The 19,672-nt window shown below is 39.2% G+C and overlaps 3 protein-coding genes and 1 long non-coding RNA gene across 4 annotated transcripts; 2 read left to right on the top strand and 2 right to left on the bottom strand.

Moving 5' to 3' along the window:
- Positions 1-281: 281 nt before the first annotated feature.
- LOC143857026 (uncharacterized) lies at positions 282-857 on the top strand. Its single transcript, XM_077367298.1, has 2 exons — positions 282-447; positions 505-857. The coding sequence occupies exons 1-2, from the start codon at positions 282-284 to the stop codon at positions 855-857; spliced, it is 519 nt and encodes a 172-aa protein (XP_077223413.1).
- Positions 858-3,420: 2,563 nt separating this feature from the next.
- On the top strand, positions 3,421-5,734 carry LOC143857025 (uncharacterized). Its single transcript, XM_077367297.1, has 3 exons — positions 3,421-3,886; positions 4,096-4,161; positions 5,694-5,734. Exons 1-3 carry the CDS (start codon positions 3,421-3,423, stop codon positions 5,732-5,734), a joined length of 573 nt encoding a protein of 190 aa, XP_077223412.1.
- A 174-nt stretch (positions 5,735-5,908) lies between these two features.
- Positions 5,909-6,415, bottom strand: LOC143857024 (uncharacterized). The gene has a single exon (XM_077367296.1). It carries the CDS (start codon positions 6,413-6,415, stop codon positions 5,909-5,911), a length of 507 nt encoding a protein of 168 aa, XP_077223411.1.
- Positions 6,416-7,762: 1,347 nt separating this feature from the next.
- On the bottom strand, positions 7,763-11,484 carry LOC143857225 (uncharacterized). Its single transcript, XR_013238533.1, has 2 exons — positions 11,128-11,484; positions 7,763-7,896 (listed from the first exon to the last, which is right to left on the bottom strand). It is a non-coding gene; the product is annotated as an uncharacterized LOC143857225 (long non-coding RNA).
- Between the last annotated feature and the right edge of the window lie 8,188 nt (positions 11,485-19,672).

Genomic DNA, 19,672 nt, shown 5'->3' with positions numbered 1-19,672 from the left:
GAACTCATCCAAATGAATCAAAAGAAGAGAAATAGAGATGGTGATTTCAAGGGTGGACAACCTTCTCGGGGATCAGCCCCATATCCACCTTCTGGAAAACAATAATCATTTCAAGAGTCTCGTGGTAAGCAAGGAAATCAAGAAATCGAAGAAATCAGATGAATCATCAAGCTAAGTCAGAACCTGTTAGGACCCCAGCTCCTAAGTGTGGAAATTGTGGAAAGAATCACCTTTCTGAGTCATGTAGGTGGACAATTGGTGCATGTTTCAGATGTGGCGAGATGGACCACAGGATCACTGAGTGTCCTCTTATGGCGGGCGACTCTCAATCAGTTCAAAGGACACCTGCTACTCAGACGCAGCCTATTCAGACACATACTATCCAGAGTCGAAATGTTCCAGCTCTTCCTGCAACTCATCCAAGGACTGACTGGCCCCGCATTCCTGGTCACTTACATGCTCTTACACACGAGGATGCTTAGACTGCCGGTACTGTGGTTTCAGGTACCCTACCTGTTGCATCTTCTTACGCTTATGTGTTATTTGACTCTAGAACTACGCATTCATTTGTTTCCTCTTCATTTGCTACATTGCATTTATTACCTTCTGTGCCTATGGATCATGATTTATGTGTTAGTACACCGGTTGGAAAAGACCTCATGACTGATAGGATTAGCAAGACATGTCCTATCAGGATTGGTGATAAAGAATTGCTAGCGGATCTAATACTCTTAGAACTCTATGACTTTGATGTGATCCTTGGCATGGATTGGCTGTTAGCTCATTATGCCTTGGTGGATTGTAATAAGAAAATTGTGAATTTCGAGATCCCTGGAGAGGAGAAAATTTTACTTTGAAGGGAGTGGGGCACGCTCTACTCCAGTTGTTTTGTCTGCTATGCAAGCATGCCGATTGCTTAGACATGGCTGTGAAGCCTTCCTAGCATCGGTAGTTGATGTGAATCACAGTGATGTAAAAATTGAAGATATTCCAGTGGTTAGAGATTTTGTTGATGTTTTTCTTGAAGACCTTCCAGGTCTACCCCCAGATAGAGATATAGAGTTTACTGTTGATTTAGCTCCTGGTACGACGCCTATTTCTAAAGTCCTGTATCATATGGCACCAGTGGAAATGAAAGAATGGAAGACTCAGTTAGAAGAACTGTTAGAGAAGGGTTTTGTGCGACCCAGCATTTCACCGTGGGGAGCACCAGTTTTGTTTGTAAAGAAGAAAGATGGAAGTATGAGATTATGCATAGACTATAGAGAGTTGAACAAAGTTATAGTAAAGAATAAGTATCCGCTTCCACGGATAGATGATTTGTTTGATCAGTTGCAAGGGGCATGTGGGTTCTCAAAGATCGATCTTCGATCAGGTTACCATCAGTTAAGAATTAAATCGGAAGACGTCCCAAAGACGGCTTTCCGTACTCGGTATGGGCATTACGAGTTTCTAGTCATGCCCTTTGGATTAACCAATGCCCCGGCAGCTTCCATGGACCTAATGAACAGGGTGTTTAGACCATTATTAGATAAGTTTGTGGTTGTATTCATTGTTGATATTCTGGTGTACTCTAAAAATCATTCAGAACATGAGCAACATTTAAGGATTGTCTTAGAAACCCTGAGGAAGGAGAAGCTTTTCGAAAAATTCAAGAAGTGCGAGTTTTGGCTTGACTCAATATCTTTCCTTGGGCATGTAATCTCCAAGGAAGGTATTTCTGTGGATCCAAAGAAGATTGAGGCAGTGGTAGATTGGAATAGACCGAACAATGTGGCTGAAGTTCGAAGTTTCTTGGGTTTAGTGGGGTACTATCGTAGATTCGTGGAAGACTTTTCACGTATCGCAGCTCCCTTGACTCGCTTGACCCGGAAAGGAATTAAGTTTGCTTGGTCAGAAGAATGTGAGAAGAGTTTCCTGGATTTAAAGCAAAGACTGGTTATTGCTCCCATCCTAACTCTGCATGTTAACGGAGTAGGATTCACCATTTATAGCGATGCTTCAAAGAAAGGACTCGGTTGTATATTGATGCAGAACGGGAAGGTTATAGCCTACGTCTCCCATCAGTTGAGACCGTATGAGGAAAATAATCCAACCCATGAATTGGAGTTAGCGGCTGTGGTCTTTGCCTTAAAATTTTGGAGGCATTATCTGTATGGGGAACAGTGTGAGATATATATTAATCATAAAAGTTTGAAATATATCTTCACACAGACAGAGTTGAATATGAGACAAAGGCGTTTGTTGGAGCTTTTGAAGGACTACGACTTGACCATAAGTTATCACCCTAGTAAGGTCAATGTGGTAGCTGATGCTCTTAGCCGAAAGTCGTCAGTCAATTTGGCAGCTTTGATTACATCTCAGAAAAGCATAGAAGATTTGCGAAGAGCAGAAATTGAGATCCGTGGGCGAAGTTTTGGAGTTCAGATCTCCGCACTTCAACTCCAACCCACATTACAAGAAAGGATTCGAATTGCAAAAGATTCTGATCCTTAGTTGTGCAAGATCAAAGGTAAATTAGATGAAGGAATAGAATCAGAATTTCATGTTCACCAGGACGGCACCCTGAGATTTGGCCACCGTATATGTGTTCCCGACAATGCGAAATTAAAGAGGGAAATTATGAAAGAAGCTCACAGCAAAAGCTATTCGGTGCATCCTGGAAGTACAAAGATGTACAAGGACTTGAAAGGTAACTTCTGGTGGAGTAATATGAAAAGAGAGATAGCCCCATTTGTGTCGCAATGCTTAACCTGTCAGGTAGTCAAGGCCGAGCATCAGAGACCAGCGGGAACGTTGCAACCACTTCCCATTCCTGAATGGAAGTGGGAGGAGATTACTATGGACTTTGTGACAGCTCTACCTCATACACCTTCAAGCAACGATACCGTGTGGGTAATAGTGGATAGATTAACGAAATCAGCCCATTTCATACCAATTAAGACATGACTGACACCTGAAAATCTTGCTAAGCTGTATGTGGATCAGATAGTTAAGTATCATGGGGTGCCTGTGACCATCTTGTCTGACAGAGGCACTCGTTTTGTATCTCGATTTTGGAACAGTGTGCATTCAGCAATGAGAACTTCACTCAAGTTTAGTACAACATTTCATCCCCAGACGGATGGTCAATCCGAAAGGACAATTCAGATATTGGAAGATATGCTCAGGGCATGTGTGATTGATTTAAAAGGTGCGTGGGACAACCATCTTTCTTTGGTGGAATTTTCGTATAACAATAGTTATCAGGCCAGTATCAAAATGGCACCTTTTGAAGCTTTGTATGGGAGGAAGTGTAGATCACCCATATACTGGGATGATGTGGGTGAGAGGAAACTTTTACACCCTGAGTTGGTATAGCATACTGTGGACATAGTGCAAGTAATTCGCGAGCGCCTTCGCTCTGCACAAAGTAGACAGATGAGCTATGCTAACAATAGAAGAAGAGAATTGAAATTTGAAGTTGGGGATAATGTGTTATTGAAAGTGTCACCCACTAAAGGTGTGATGCGATTCGGAGTCAGAGGGAAGCTTAGCCCAAGATTTGTAGGACCATACGAAATTCTGGAAAAGATTGGGAAAGTGGCGTATAGACTTGCCTTGCCACCATCCTTGTCGGGAGTCCATAATGTATTCCATGTCTCGGTGTTACGAAAGTATATCGCAGACCCCAATCATGTCATTGACATAGCACCTTTGAAATTGAGAGTTGATCTGTCTTTTGAGGAGCAACCAATATGTATTGTTGATCGTAAGGACCAAGTTCTCAGGCGACAGACTATACCCTATGTGAAGGTCCAGTGGCAGAATCATTCAAAACGAGAAGCCACCTGGGAACTGGAAGAAAAGATGAAAGCCAAATATCCATTCTTATTTGACGATTCAGGTATGTGATTAGTTAAATTTTGAGGACGAAATTTTTGTAAGGGGGGTAGAATGTAAATACCCAAAACACCCCTAAATAAAAATTCATTTTCTCCTATTAAGGAGGGGCATTTTTGTCCTCTGGTGTTTTAGTTTAATTAGGGCTTCTTAAAGAAAGCCTATGAATAGATCTTTTTGGAGTTTAACCAAACCCTAAACTCGTTTTGTCAGCCCCAAGAGAGGATTTTCGTGAGAAAGAAAGAGATCGAGTTTTGGAAGAAGAAAGCGAAGATCAAGGTAAGAACTATGTTCTTTATTGATTTATGTTATTAGAAACCCTAAAATAAGAATTTTGTGATCTTAAAAAGATGAAAGCGAAGATTTTATTCGTTTAATCTGTGCCTTAGGACAGATCTCGGTTTTCTTAGGATTCATTTTGTTATAGAATCCTTAACGAGCCCAAGATCGGATCATTTTGATTTTTAGAAAAAGTTTGTCTTGAAAGGTCAAACCAAAAAGTTTAGATAATTTCTACAATAATTATATGTATTGATTCAAGCATGAAATTAGATTAGTTGGATTACTCTCGTCGATACGAATCCAACGGATCCGACTACGCGCGAATCGGAGCTAAAATGAGAAAGTTTGGTCCTGAAAGTTTTGGTAAAATCGGGGACGAATATATAATTATCGAAAAGAAATTGTGAAACTTCAAAAATTCATAACTGCTTTGTTTCTTGTCCGTTTTCAACATTCTTATACTCTACGGACATGCCAAAAATGAGTACTTTCTGTTAAAAATAGTTTCAAAACTTTTTGGAGACTTTATATTGATGATAATTCTAAAATACTAAAAAGAACCCTATGACGGTTTGCGGATTCTTTTTCGAAGTGGTACCAAAGGGTGTCTTGTGTTAGTAGGAGTACGTATATGCCTAATAGGAGTGAAATTATAATAAAACTCATGGATGATATTCATATTCTTGATTGTAGGTAGTTAAGGTGAATTTGAAAAGGAAAGTTTTCGTCATTGGAAGTACGTAATTTCGTACCACTTTAGTGATATGATTCGCCATTTAATGATATGCCTTATGATTTGTAATTCTCTAATCGTTGAAAATGTGAAACTTATGATATCCTTAGTCTTTGATTTGGGTCTTGCATGCTTATCCTTTATTGAACACAATCTATTGAATTTTTTACTCATTGATAGCCTATGATTTTCACATTGAATATGTGACCCTTTTGATATAAGAACTTTTTTTAATTGTTGTATACCCAACTATTCTGAAAAATCTTGTGGAACCAACGTAGACCACAATCTTTGGAACTTTGTATGTACCTTTGAACTTTGGGTATATATGGACACCTTTTGTGAGGCTTAGGTTATATGTGAACTATAAGGGCCCGCACCATTGGGGGTATTACGTTCGCTTTTGGGTCCCGTCAGTGGGTGCTAGACGCTGACCCTGTCGACAGGTATATGAACTTAGAAACTAATTTCGAACCGCGGGCAGTCGGATAAAATAACATGCTTTTTGGGCTAAGCCGAAGACTTTTGGGTGATTTCGTACCTTTCTGATCACTTTTAGTGATCTCTTAAGACTTTGTGACCTCTCTTATTGAGACCCTCTTTGATATGAAACTTTGAAATATGATTTTGTAAGCTTTGCTTCTCAGTTATTGTATTTGTATCAGTTACCTCATATGTGGTCTTTGTCATTTTCGTTTACCTATTGACCCTCTCTATGTAGCATGCTTTAACCCCACTTTAGTGGTGCGTCTTTATGTACTGAGCTTTTCAGCTGACTATGGTTTATCATTTTCAGACATTAACCCTCGTGGAGCAGGCGAGGGAGCACGGGCGTGATTTAGTGACTATTAGCTTTATTTGATTATTTTAGTTTCATTGGACAGTGAGTATTGTTTAGATATTATTGAGACTATGTTATTTTATTTCATTATTGGCTATTGGGGAGAGTGAGAGAAAGATTAAATATTTGACTATTTGGATTATTTATGCAATTGCGGACCTCTAAGGATATTATGATATCAATGGTTTTGTTATCGCTTTGTTAGCCTTGTATACTCGTAAGGTTTTCTTGCAGGTGTACGGCGCTGTCAAGTTCCCAGGTCTTATGTGTGCGACTTGGGGGCGTGACACAAGCTGAGGTGGAATGGCTGAAAATTTTACAATTCTGACACGCTGAGGGTTTCCATTCATGTAGCACATGTTGGATGTGGATACCATAAGGGGTATGAATTGGAATGGAGTCTGGGAAAAAGGAACCATCTTCCACTCTACACAGAGGCGTGCGAAATTTAATCTAGTCTCCTCCGCTGTTTGGGAGTCCATGTCGAGAGGGACCCCAATAGCACTTGCAATCTTGCTAAGACCATTTGAATTCCAGAATTGTAAGGGGAATCCTGGGAATTCAATCCAAACTGGAACAGAAGTTAGATTTAGCTTTTCTTGGGCATTTACAGCAGTCCATTTCTTAAGAATCATTTGATTTCCAGTGTACGTATGATCCTCGATTTCAAGAACCATCTCACTGTCTTCAGGTTGGTGAATTTGAAAAGGTAGAAACCATTGTAGAGGGTGAATATTTTCATGTCTCCTTTTAGCTTCCACTTTCTCAGTAAGTTGTCCTTCAAATTAAGGAAATAAGGCCTCCTTCCTAGGAAATATCCCGTAAGATAGTTTTCCCACTTCATTGATTCCATGGAGATTTCCTCTTCCTCGAACTTTATCAAACTGTTTACATCTTCATCGTTTGGCGGAATAATATGTATCAGTTTTGAAGGGGTTTGGGTTTTTGGTTTAGCAAGGATTGAGCTCCAGGATCTATTGGGGTTGGGGGGACTGGTGTTTCATATCCTAAGAGAATTTGATGAAGTAGAATCTGAATGGGTTGCACTGGGGCAAGAATAGGTACCTGGGATGGATGGAAATTGAGATGAATTAGAGTTAGCAGTAACATTGCTTCCAAAGATTTCAAATCATCCCGCTCTTGCAAGGCGGGAGTTTAGGATAGGGCTCACAGTTCTAGGGTCAGCTTGTTGGGGGCTCAATGTATTCTGACTAGACTAAAAAGAAGGTTCTCCAAGGATAGGGTCTGAAGCAACAGGTGTATTTTTTTATGTACTTAGTCTAAGTGGAGTATTTTCAATTTGAGTAGGGTCTTTTAGAGGTAAACTGAAAAGGGCGGGAAAGTTACATGGCTCGAGGTTTGGTTTATTTTGAGTTTGGGCGAAGACCTCTGGTCTAAGGAGTTTATTTTCATTTTCGTATACTTGCAGTTCAGGGACTAGGTGGGAATCAGGAGCATGTGTTACCTTCAACCTCTCGACGATATTTCTTTCAAGGAAGCGACTAAGGTTAGGGGTTGGAGGAGGGGGATTTGGGGAGGGGGGTTCAAAATTGCTCCCTACGAGGCTTCGGTTTTTATTTGATATCTTCTTCAAAGAGGACACAGGGGACGAGGATGGTTTTTTGGGTGGAGTTTTTGTTAGTGTATTAGGGTTTAAGCAAGGATGCTTAAAGCATTACACCAAGGTATCTATTTTGGAATACCAAGTTTGTTGCCTCCAGCCCCTATATATAGAGATACACTAGGGTTAGAAGAGGTTAATGGGCTCCAGCCCAAATGGGCCCACTACACCTGGTCCATTACCTATTGGGCTTATATTAGAACATACATGGGTTATATGATATACCCAACAATCTCCTCCTATGTTCTACATATAGCACAATCCAATAGATAGATAATGTGATGTCCAAACAAAATTATTGAATCATCCATATCAATAAAGATTTGTAATCCAACTGAAAACAAAAATACTCTAAAGAGTAACCAAGAGTTTTAGAAATAATCTAAACTCAAACATAAGCAGTTTTATATGTAGGTGAACTATTTAATCAACGGAAAAGAAAATAATAGTTCCACTGCGCTATAAGGATTCACTCATCAAGTAAGTCATCCTCATCAAGATCCAAATTGAGGCAATCTCCTCCATTTTCGCCAATTCCTGTAAATTATCAAATATGAATTTCATTAAAAAATGAATCCAATCATTTGTGTATTTTACTAAAAGTATCTAGTTCTACCAGAAGAACTTAGTACAATTTCATAATGGCTGAAAAATAAATATCAATATCAATAAGCATCAATGTCAAGTTTCAATCAAGAACCAGACCTAAACAGTTTCTTTACAAAGAACCATTCCATGTTTCCATTTGGAATGTTACAGGCATCATATCCAAATTGAGTTAAGCTGTATCATCAAGTTTGGAATGAAACAACCTTTCCCAAGAAGGACATGTCATCAAATGTGGAATGACATAAAGATAACTGTAAACATCATTGAAATATATCAAGTGCTTATCTTGGCCAAGATAGGGAGATTCGAAAAATTCAAAATAATATGAATGTAGGTTAAGACACGTCTACACAGTCTTTAACCCCATCTCCCCCACAGTTTTGAATATTCGATCTTTGTTCAGTCCCTTCGTAAGAGCATCGGCCATATTATCCTTCGATCTCACATCAACCAAAGTGATAATACCTTGTTCTAGAAGATAATTCAGCGTGGCATGTTTCAGCCTGACATGTCTCCTCTTACCATTAAAGAGTGAGTTTTTCACAATCGTAATTGTAGCTTGATTATCACAGAACAAACTTAAAGAGTTAATCTTTAAATGGGTCAATGGAATGTCCAGGATCAGATCTCTTATCCACTCTGCTTCATCTCCTGTAGAAGCTAAAGCATAAAGTTCCGATTCCATAGATGACAGAGCAATACAAGTCTGTTTCTTTGACTTCCATGCAACAGCGGCTCCACCTAGTGTAAAAACATAACCACTGGTAGATTTACTGTCTCCTAATTCTGATCCCCATGATGCATCAGAATACCCTTCCAGGATAGGAGGATGTCCAGTATAACATAGAGCATATCCTTGAGTACCCTTAAGGTATCTCATCAGCCTCATAAGGGCATCCCAGTGCTCATGGCCAGGATTACTAGTGAAACGACTCAGCATGCCAACTGTAAAGGCTATGTCTGGTCTAGTGCAACTCATAGCATACATGAGACTACCAATCAGTTTAGAATAATCTAACTGATTCACACTGTCTCCTTCATTAGAGATCAGCTTCTTGGTATAATCAAATGGTGTCTCAATCGGTTTACACTCACTGTATCCCCATGTAGAAAGTAGTTTTTCAATATAATGGGCTTGGCTAAGAGTAATCCCTTGCCTTTCAAAACTTACTTTCATACCAAGAATGGTGTCAACCACACCAAGATCTTTCATGTCGAATTCTTGAGCCAAAGTGGTTTTCACGTCACTCACTGCAGAGAGATCGGAACCAAGAATCAACATATCGTCTACATACAAACAAATAATCGCAACCTTATTTGACACAGAACGATAGTAAAGGCATTTATCTGAGTAACTGGTCTGAAAACCAAAGCTCTTTACTACCTTGTCAAATTTTTGATGCCACAATTTAGGTGCTTGTTTAAGACCATACAAAGATTTGTGTAACTTACAAACTCTGTTCTCGAAACCTTCCATGACAAACCCTTCAGGTTGGTTCATGTAGATTTCCTCTGTGAGGTCTCCATTAAGGAAAGCCGTTTTTACATCCATTTGATGCACAACATACTTCTCAATAGAAGCCAAAGCAAGAAGAATTCTTATCGTTGCCAAATGACAGACCGGTGAGTAAACATCAAAGTAGTCTATCCCACTGACTTGAGTATAACCCTTAGCTACTAAACGTGCTTTATACCGAGCTATGGATCCGTCAGGATTAAGTTTCTTCTTCAAAATCCACTTACAGCCCACAGTCTTAGCCCCTTTTGGCAAATCGACTAGCTGCCAAGTTTGATTTTGTAGCAGAGAGCTCATTTCATCATCAATGGCTTCTGCCCACAACAAAGAGTCCCTAGATCTCATCGCTTCCTTATAGGTTGATGGATCATTCTCTATATGGTAGGTCACAAAGTCCTCACCAAAGTTCTTGGGTACTCTATCTCTTGTAGAAACTCTTAAAGGTTCTGATGTAGAAATCAGTGTAGGACAGGTGTCAGAAGTATTCTGTTCAAACTCTACATGCGATTCTGTAACCATCTCAGTATCGCCAGGTAGGTTCAAACCATGATCTCTGAGGAATTTATTCTCAAAGAATATTGCATCTCTAGATTCTATAACCAAATTGGTAGATAGATCCAAAAACCGATCAGCAGCACTATCTTCTGCACTACCTAGATAAACACAAGTGTTGGTTCTAGGTCCTACCTTAGGTCTCCTAGGGTCTTGTATCCGCACATAAGCAATACAGCCCCAAGTCTTAAGAGTGTCATATCTACAAGGATGGTTATGCCATAACTCATAAGGAGTAGAGGGCAACTTAGAGTGTGGTACTCTATTCAGGATGTGATTTGCAGTTAAAGCTGCTTCTCCCCAATAACTAGTAGGCATGCCAGCTGTCAATAACATAGAGTTTAACATTTCAGTTAACGTCCGGTTCTTACGTTCAGCTATGCCATTAGATTGAGGTGAGTAAGGAGCAGTAGTTTCAAGTATTATGCCCTGAGAGGCACAGAATTCCTTAAACTCTGTCAAAGTGTATTCTCCTCCTCTATCACTCCTAAATCGCTTAATTTTCAAGTTCAATTGATTTTCAACACGATTCTTGAAAATTTTGAATTTATCAAAAGCTTCATCTTTCGATTTTAGGAGATAAATATGACAATATCTAGAAAAATCGTCTATAAAAGTGATTAAATACTTCCGACCACCTCGAGTAGTGAAACTTTTAAAGTCACAGAGGTCAGAATGTATTAACTCAAGAAGGTGTGTGCTCCTAGAAACTGAACGAAAGGGTTTTCTAGTGATCTTGGTTTGTGCACACACTTCACACCTGTCAAATCTAATCGATGTATTTAAAGGTATATTATAAGTGTTAGCAAGTTTGACCATTTTCCTATAGTTCACATGTCCCAATCTTGTGTGTAACAACTTAGGATCAATCAAAGTAGAACTAACCTGACTAACGGTTTCATTTGCTAAACTCAGTCTATACATACCATCGATTAAGAAAGCACAGCCAAAATAATAAGAGTTAACAGTTAAAGTTACTCTACCACCCAAAAAAGATGAACACATGCCAGCATTGTCTAAAAGACTAATAGAAATTAAATTCTTTTGAATAGCAGGAACTACTTTAACATTTTTTAAAGTTAGTATTTTACCTGAAGAAAGGACCAGGTTCGCAGTTCCAGTGTGAGTCACCTCTGCCTCAGCTCCACTAGCCACTGTAACGGTCTCTCTCACGCCAACAGCATCCGTAAGTAGTTTCTTCGAGTTGCAAACATGGCAGGTGGCTCCTGTATCTAACCACCAGTCTGAAGAAGTACTGGCCTTACCATTGCCTAACATGGCAATAAAACTCTTAGGCGCAGCACTGCCCACCATCATATGAGCTTCCTTTTGTGGTGTGTCAGATTTAGCCTTCTTAGGTTGTTTACACTCTGCAGCAAAGTGACCCCATTTCCCACAGTTGTGGCACTTGCCCTTCTTTTTCTGAAAGATAGTCTTTTTGGCCTCCAACTTGGGATGGTCACGTTTAGGTGACTTGGATTTTCGAGGAAATTTCTTGGGATATGTTACCGCGTTAGCAGCAGACTGTTGCTGTCTAACCATCTCCAAGTTATTCCTAGCTCGATTCTCATCTTCGATTCGAATGAATCGTTTGAGATCATCCAGTCCCACTTGCACATTTTTCCGATACATCTCGGTTTTGAAAGAATGCCATGCAGATGGTAATTTATATATAATTGCACCCACAAGAAACGAATCACAGACAGCTATTTTTTCATTATTCAACTTAGATCTCAAATTCTCTAGATCAGTAACTTGAGGAGTGATTTCCTTGTCTTCTTGAAACTTGAAATCCATGAATTTGTCCACCAGATGGGTCTTGGACAATTCCTCCTCCTTCTTGAATTGAGCATCTAAGTTGTCCCATATTGCTTTAGCAGTGTTAAATTTACTATAGGTTTCTGCAAGACGATTTGAAAGACAATTCAATAGGTAGTCTTTGCAGAAATCCTCATCCCTAAGCCATTGAGATTCATCAACGTCTTCATCCGTCTCAGCAAAGGTACTCAAAACCGTGTAGAAACAGTTCATGTATTTTAGACTGAATTGAGTCTTTCGCTTCCATGAGGTAAACTCAGATCCACCAAAGGAGTGAAGTTTGACCATCTCAAAAGGCATAGAGATCTTTTCCATTTTAGAATTGAGAATAAAAAATTGGAAATAGTGCACCTGATTGGCGAACCGCGAGAACCCAATCCAAGTTGAAATCAGGAACCGAATCAAATCCAAGAACCAACTCCAAAGCACGAAAACCGAATCACAAAATCTGCGTGAATGGAACCGCGGAGAACGTTCGCAAAACTAGCGAGAACCGGCGGTGAGAAAACCCAACCCAAGGAACATTGGACGGACAAAGAGGTTCGGCCACAAGAGGGTTTATATCCAAAGATGGGTTTCGGCTGAAAGGAGGTTTTCTGTAAGATGGGCAACCAAGACAACCCAAAAAGATTTCTTACACCAAGACAACCCAGATGAAGGCTTTGCTATTTTTCAATGAGAAAGAAAGGGCCAAATCACACTCAGCCACAAAAAATAATTATTTAATTATTCGGCCACAAAGAATTTGGACACACGAGATAAGAATTTGGCCAACTGGTTTGCTCCAAGAAGGGTTTTGTACCCAAAAACGAATTTGAGGGATTCAAAACCACAGCCAATAAGGAATAAAACCCATACCCAAATTGATTGCACTGGTGTGAAAATTCACTCCCAAGGTAAATCAGAAGAACAACCACAAGTGATTGCCCAAGAAACTAACTTCCGGAGGAATCAACCCACTTCAAAAATGACGATGGAGCTTGAGAAGAAACCCACGCACAAAAGGAATTTCAGAGGTATTCTTTTGTTGCTTTGTGGGTATATGGCTTCTCTGTTTCAGACGTTAGTAGTCTCCCCTCCCTTCTCAAACAAATCTCATGCCTTGAGAAGAAGCCCTGCTTCCCTTATAGCTGAAGAGAGAGGGAGAAATACAACTACTAAAGCCAAAGACGCTCTCTTTTCTTCTTCGCCAAGAGTATACCACCCAATCAAGAACACAGTACCCACGCCCAAAACGATTTCCTGTGTTTGTTTTCTTTTTAAGAAACCCTCTGTGGGAGATGGGTTTCACCGGCGGCAAATAAGATCCCGTGAGAAATACTCTGTTGGAGATGGGTTTCACCGGCGGCAGAGAATATTCCGTGAGAAAACTCTGTTGGAGATGGGTTTCACCGGCAGCAGAGAATATTCCGTGAGAAAACCCTCTGTTGGAGATGGGTTTCACCGAGCGATGGTCAATCGCGAGAGGAGCAGACGACGAAAAAAAAAATTAGGTTTTCTTTTTTGTATTGCTTTAAGATTGTTAGTGTATTAGGGTTTAAGCAAGGATGCTTAAAGCATTACACCCAAGGTATCTATTTTGGAATACCAAGTTTGTTGCCTCCAGCCCCTATATATAGAGATACACTAGGGTTAGAAGAGGTTAATGGGCTCCAGCCCAAATGGGCCCACTACACCTGGTCCATTACCTATTGGGCTTATATTAGAACATACATGGGTTATATGATATACCCAACAGTTTTCTGGGGTTTTTCAAAGATTTTGTGGAGCCTCTTTCCTTTCTTAAAATGGGTTGTTGGGTCAAAGTCTTTCCCCAGTTCTTCATTGAGGGGTTGGCCCGCTCGAAGGGCTTCTAGGTTGCTGAAAATGTTATTACTTGGGGAGGGGATTCCTTGAGCTTTGGTAGCCGAACCGGATTTATGAACATCCTGGATGAGTTGGAGAAAGCTATTATCCGGGGTTAAAAGTCCTGACCAATATTGCTCCTCAAGATCTCTCACGTCATTTAGAGTAGTATTTGGAAGGGGAGGTTTTCCCGGGTCGGGGGGGAATGGAGTCCAGGGTTGAAAACCTGGAATGTTGAAAGGGTATTTGGGAGGACATACTATTGAAAACCTGGAATAATTCAGGAGACACGAGTTTGAGAAGGTTGTCACCACAAAGTAAAGGATCTTGATAGATTGCAAAGTAAAGGATCTTGATAGATTTTACTTTGGGAAGATATTGCATATAAGTGTGGGAAGATATTGTATGTAAGTGTTATTTCTAGGTATCCAATAAGAAAAGAGTCTATTAGTTGGTAGTATCTCTCTAGAGATTTAGTTTGTTTGGGATAAGTAGGTGAGTATTACGTAGAGAGTTGTGATAGAACATCCGTGTGAAAATAGGGAAGAAGATGATAGAGAAAAGGGAAAGATTGAGTTAATTCAAGGAAACTCAGCCTCAAATATGCTAATTGCACTAATTTGACGGCATCTATTATAATATATCTGGATGGGGGTTTCACTGTTCACGCCTACGTGGACAGCTTCCCCATCCTGCATTTAGATCTACGTGGCGCACTCCTAAATAAACAAGGAAAATCTTAAACCATATGTGTTTCCTATTGTTGTTTAGTTTCCTAAGTTGTATTTTTTCGCCCAGTTTTTTGGGCAAGGAAAATCTAAAACCATATTGGTTTCCTATTGCTGATTTGTTCCTAAGTTCTAATTTTTCGCTCAGTTTTTTGGGCAACTAGACTTCATTTTAGTACTGGAGCAAATCTCGCCCTTGCTTTCCGTATTAAGTAAGTCTCTTCCGACCTTTTACAAACGCATAAACCCACACTTTCCTTCCATGTCCAAACCTCCTTCCCACAGCCTTTCCAAATACCTTTTTCTAAACACCCAACAATGAAGATGAAGGAATAAGGGCTGCCTATGCTCACGAGTTACTGGTGGGTGCAAAACCCATGTTTTCCAATGATGAATCACACCATAAATACGGTGAAAGTCATGACTTGATCCATAGAATAGATTTAAATCTTTTTCTGATTTAAACTTTGCCAAAAACATCTAGAATCCACTTAATATCCTTCCCAATCTAACAGATAAGAAACCTCATAGGACTCGATTATAGTTCAACAACGGGAAAGAGAAAACACTCTACTCACAATTAACTTCATGCAAATGGTCATATTTGTTCATTTAAAGTCATTTCCATCAATTTCTCAAGTTAAGATTTTTTTGGGGTGATTATAAATTCACACCCCCTGTAGGATGATTCACACCCCTTTTATTTACACGTACACAATTCACATTACAAGGGGTACGAATCATCCTACAAGCGGTGCGAATTTATTATCTCCCTTTTTTATTACATTTTTTATTCAGCTGTATGTCACAATTCATGTTACAAGGGGTACGAATCATCATACAAGGGGTACGAATTTATTATCTCCCTTGTTTATTACATTTTTTATTCAATTGTATGTCATTTTAATAAAACGTATAATTGCAAGATCCAAACATTTATAAATATTAATAACATTATTTAATATGAAGCCATGTATATGCATTTACACCAAATCTTTATTTTTAAAAATTTTCAATTATTTTAGTTCATTTTTTATTATTCATTTAATTTTGGGATAATGATCAGAAAAATGTACTTTTTACCTGAAATTGTCAGAAATGGGGGGCTAATTTCTAAATTCTCAAAAAAGGGAGGAGGGAGAAAACTTAGCCCATTTTTGGACCACAATACCCTTACTTAGCTGTTGAAGTTAACCCATCCAATCATTCCTTTTTCACGTTTTCCAAAGGCACCTTTTCACCTTGTCTCAAGATTACTACCCAACGAAACCTTCTTCTTCAACCTCTGCACTTCTCAAAAGGATGAAAAAGCATCCATTGGTCCAATTCTCACAGTCCCATAAAAACTTTCCATTCTATTATTTTACCTTCTTCAATCTCTTCTCTTCTCTTCTCTTCTGTAAGCCCAAGGGTACATCCCTCTCTTATTTTAATGATCAACAAACCCAAATTGATGGTAGTTTACTAATGGCTTCTCTAGTATTGTGATTTAGACAGGTTGTGTTCATATCAACACTTGAAGCAAGAAGAACCGGGCTAGTCTTGGAGAAAGTCAAGTCTTGGTGGTTATCCTTCAAGCCGGATGGTCTATTGAAGAATCAAGGGAACTACAAGCATGAGAGAAATGTTGAAAACTATCCCAAGATAAGGAGAAGCTCGTGCAAGCGCCCAAGTAGATTGAAGATCAAGAAGACTCATGGTTCATATAGTTTAGAATGCATTGGAGTCCTCTTGGCATTTAGTGTTTGCATGTTTTGATGTTTTTAAATCATCTTTAAAACTATTTTTCATAGTGCATTAAAAGATTTGAAAACACATGTACGAAGCCCAAAGACCATGACCTAAAGTCCCTTAGAATAAAATTTTAAAATCAAGTTTTTAACACAGGGCCGGTCGACCGGGATAGGCTGGGCGACCGCAGAAGGTTGGCTAGAAATCCAGCAACCTCCGAATTTAAGCAGGCCGGTCGACCGGGTCAAGCCGAGCGACCGCGGAATGATTTCTCAAAATTGAGAAATCATCCAGGAAGGTCTTGGAGGGCGACCGCAATACCCCGGTTGACCGCGAAATATTTTTAAGCAAAATAATTTTTCAAACAGGTAGCCCATGGCGTGCAACCGCGACTCATTTTTCGAGCTAAAATTGTTTCAAACAGGTAGCCTTCGGCGGATGACCACGGCCACCCCGATCGACCTCGGCGGTTTGAATTTCAAAAATAAAAGTGAGCGCCCGATAAGGGCGGGCGACCGCCGTAGCCCGTTCAACCGTCCCGGTCTGGCAAAAGAGTCATTAGGGCCTGCAGGGTAGGTATACCTACCTAGTTTATTACAGTTTTGCCCTTGAACGGTCCCAAATGAACTAGGGCTATTTATAGACCACAAATGTCCTTTATTTACACCTTTTGAACTTTGATTATTCAAACCCTAGAGCTTTATCCTTTGAGATCGAAAGGATTCTTCTTCAAACCTCCTGAGCATTTAAACTTGCATTCATTTCTTGTCAAGAGGGTCTCCAAGAGCATTTAGTTTCAATCATTTGGAGATTGTGTGAGCTTGAGAGTTGTATACGCCTTAAAGAGGCTTGAGAGTCTTTCATTTCTTTCTTCCTTGTATTTGGATTTGCAAAGAGGAGTTTCTTTCTTCAAGGCGGTGGTGCAAAGAAGAAGATCGTCCTCGAAGGCGGATTGTATACAAAGTTGTGTCCCCTTCTGAAGGAGGTATTTGTTTGTAACACTTTGTGAGGCGGCGTTGAGGAGTCTCACTGTAGTGGAGAAAATCCCAAGGAAAGACCAAGTACTTGGGTAGTGGAGTAGGTCAAATTGTGACCGAACCATTATAAATTGGCGTGTAGTCTCCTTGCTCCCTCTCTCTTCTCTTTTGGTGTGATTGGTAATCTCTTTCCTTTTTCCTATTTGATTATAAATTGAACAACAGTTAGAACTAATTAGGTAAATATCATTTGCCCTAGTATTTTAAGGAGAAAATTTTAACAACACCCATTCACCCCCCTCTTGTGTGTTGCCCTTTAGAATTTCATCTTCTCAAACATATAGTTTAAAAACTTTGTAACCTTGTAAAACCTCTTCTCAAAGGCTTGCAAAACCCTTGTTTTGGCGAGCTCTCCTGAAAGCCATAGTTTAAAAACTTCTTCTTCAATCTCTTCTCTTCTCAAAGCCAAATCTTGTATTTAAAAACCTGGATTCAATCTCTTCTTAAGGTATTCCCCCCTCTTAACTTTGTTTTTTTGAAAATAGAGGTTCACAGTGATAAATAGTGGTTCTTATTGTTTAAATAATAGTTCGAAGTGCTAAATAGTTGTTCTTAGTGTTAAATAGTGGTTCTGTACTTTTAAAACAATGATTCGAAGTGGCAAACAGTGGTTCCGATCAACTAAATAGTTGTTCTTAGTGTTTAAATAGTGGTTCGGAGTGCTAAATAGTAGTTCTTAGTGTTTAGATAGTGGTTTGGAGAGATAAATAGGGGTTCTTTAGTGTTAAATAATGGTTTTATTTAACTAAATTGTGGTTCTTAGTGTTTAAATAGTGGTTCGGAGTCGTAAATATTGGTTCTTAATGTTTAAATAGTGGTTCTTAGTGTTTAAAAGTGGTTTGGAGTAATAAACATGGGTTCTTTAGTGTTAAAACAGTGGTTTGGAGTGATAAATAGTGGTTCTTAGTGTTTAAATAGTGGTTCGAGGCCTAAATAGTAGTTCTTAGTGTTAAATAGTGGTTCTGTAGATTTGAACTAGTGGCAATTGTTAAACAGTAGTTCTTTGTATTGAAATAGTAGTTTCGAGTGTTAAATAGTATTTCGGAGTGCTAAATAGTGGTTTTATTTATTTAACTAAATAGTGGTTCTTAGTGTTTAAATAGGGGTTCGGAGTCATATATAGGGGTTCTTAGTGCTAAAATAGTGGTTTTGAGTGCTACATAGTGGTTCTCATTAACTAAATAGTGGTTCTTAGTGTTAAAATAGTGGTTTTGAGTGCTAAATAGTGGTTCTTGGTGTTTAAATAGAGGTTTGGAGTGATAAATAGGAGTTCTTTAGTATTAAATCAGTGGTTTCGAGTGTTAAATAGTGGTTCTTAGTGTTTAAATAGTAGTTTGAAGTGCTAAATAATGGTTCTTAGTGTTAAAACAATGGTAGTTAGAGTTAAAACAATGCTTGGGAGTCCTACATAGTGGTTCTAATTAACTAAATAGTGTTCTTAGTGTTAAAATAGTGATTTTTCAGTGCTAAATTGTGGTTCTTAGTGTTTAAATAGATGTTTGGAGTGATAAATAAGGGTTCTTTACTGTTAAAACAGTGCTTTCGAGCGTTAAATAGTGGTTCTTAGTGTTTCAATAGTGGTTTGGAGTGCTAAATAATGGTTCTTAGTGTTAAAACAGTGCTTAGGATTGTTAAATAGTGGTTCTAAATAACTAAATACTGGTTATTAGTGTTGAAATAGAGGTTCACTCATACCTATCTTATCCTGGCAAGGTTTGTAAATATGGTAGAGCGAAGGGTTTCCTTTATCCTAAATGTTGATGGATACTTGAAGGATGCAATATCCTTCGAATACATTGGCAGAAAAAAGATTTCTCTAACGGTGCGTTTGGATGGCCGGAATAGGGATTTGGAATCAGTATCTAATACCGATTTGGGCGATTTCGCCGTTTGGTTTCATTTTCTACTTCGAATGGGAAATGAGATTTGAATCCCAGCTAAATAAACATTGGAATATTAGGCATGTTTTGATACCCGCCCAAAAGGGTGGTATTCTGATTCCCGGGAGAAAAAAAAAGGTGCAAATCTCATCTTGATTTCATCTTCTAATATTAGATATTTCCTATCCGGCTCTGCAAATCAAGGCGTTCTCTCCACTTCGGCTCTCCAAATCTGCACAAAGGTAGAAGCTATGCATCTCTCTCTCTCTCTCTCTCTCTCTCTCAACCGCTCTACAGATCAGCACAAAGGGGGCTTTTTATGGGGTTTCATGAACTGTTCATGGGTTTTTTCATAGGGGTTCTTGTGAATCTCTCTCTATTTTTGTGGGTGTTTTTCATGGGATTGAAGAATCCCCAATCTCTCTCTCTCTCTCTCTCTCTCCGTTTTTGTTTGCTTTGTTTTTATGTGGGTCTTTCTCTGAATATGGGTCTCTCTCTGCCTCTCTCTATCTCCATTTTTTTATTTTGAACCCAGAGAGGGCTCTCTCTCTCTCTCTCTCTCTCTCTCTCTCTCTCTCTCTCTCTCTCTCTCTCCAT

This window comes from Tasmannia lanceolata, unplaced genomic scaffold (genome assembly GCF_043159265.1).
Source record: "Tasmannia lanceolata isolate RefF3 unplaced genomic scaffold, GAP_Taslan_0.1 ptg000024l, whole genome shotgun sequence".
NCBI lineage: Eukaryota > Viridiplantae > Streptophyta > Magnoliopsida > Canellales > Winteraceae > Tasmannia > Tasmannia lanceolata.
The sequence above is the reverse complement of the archived record's forward strand: the minus strand, read 5'-3'. Positions and strand labels throughout refer to the sequence as shown.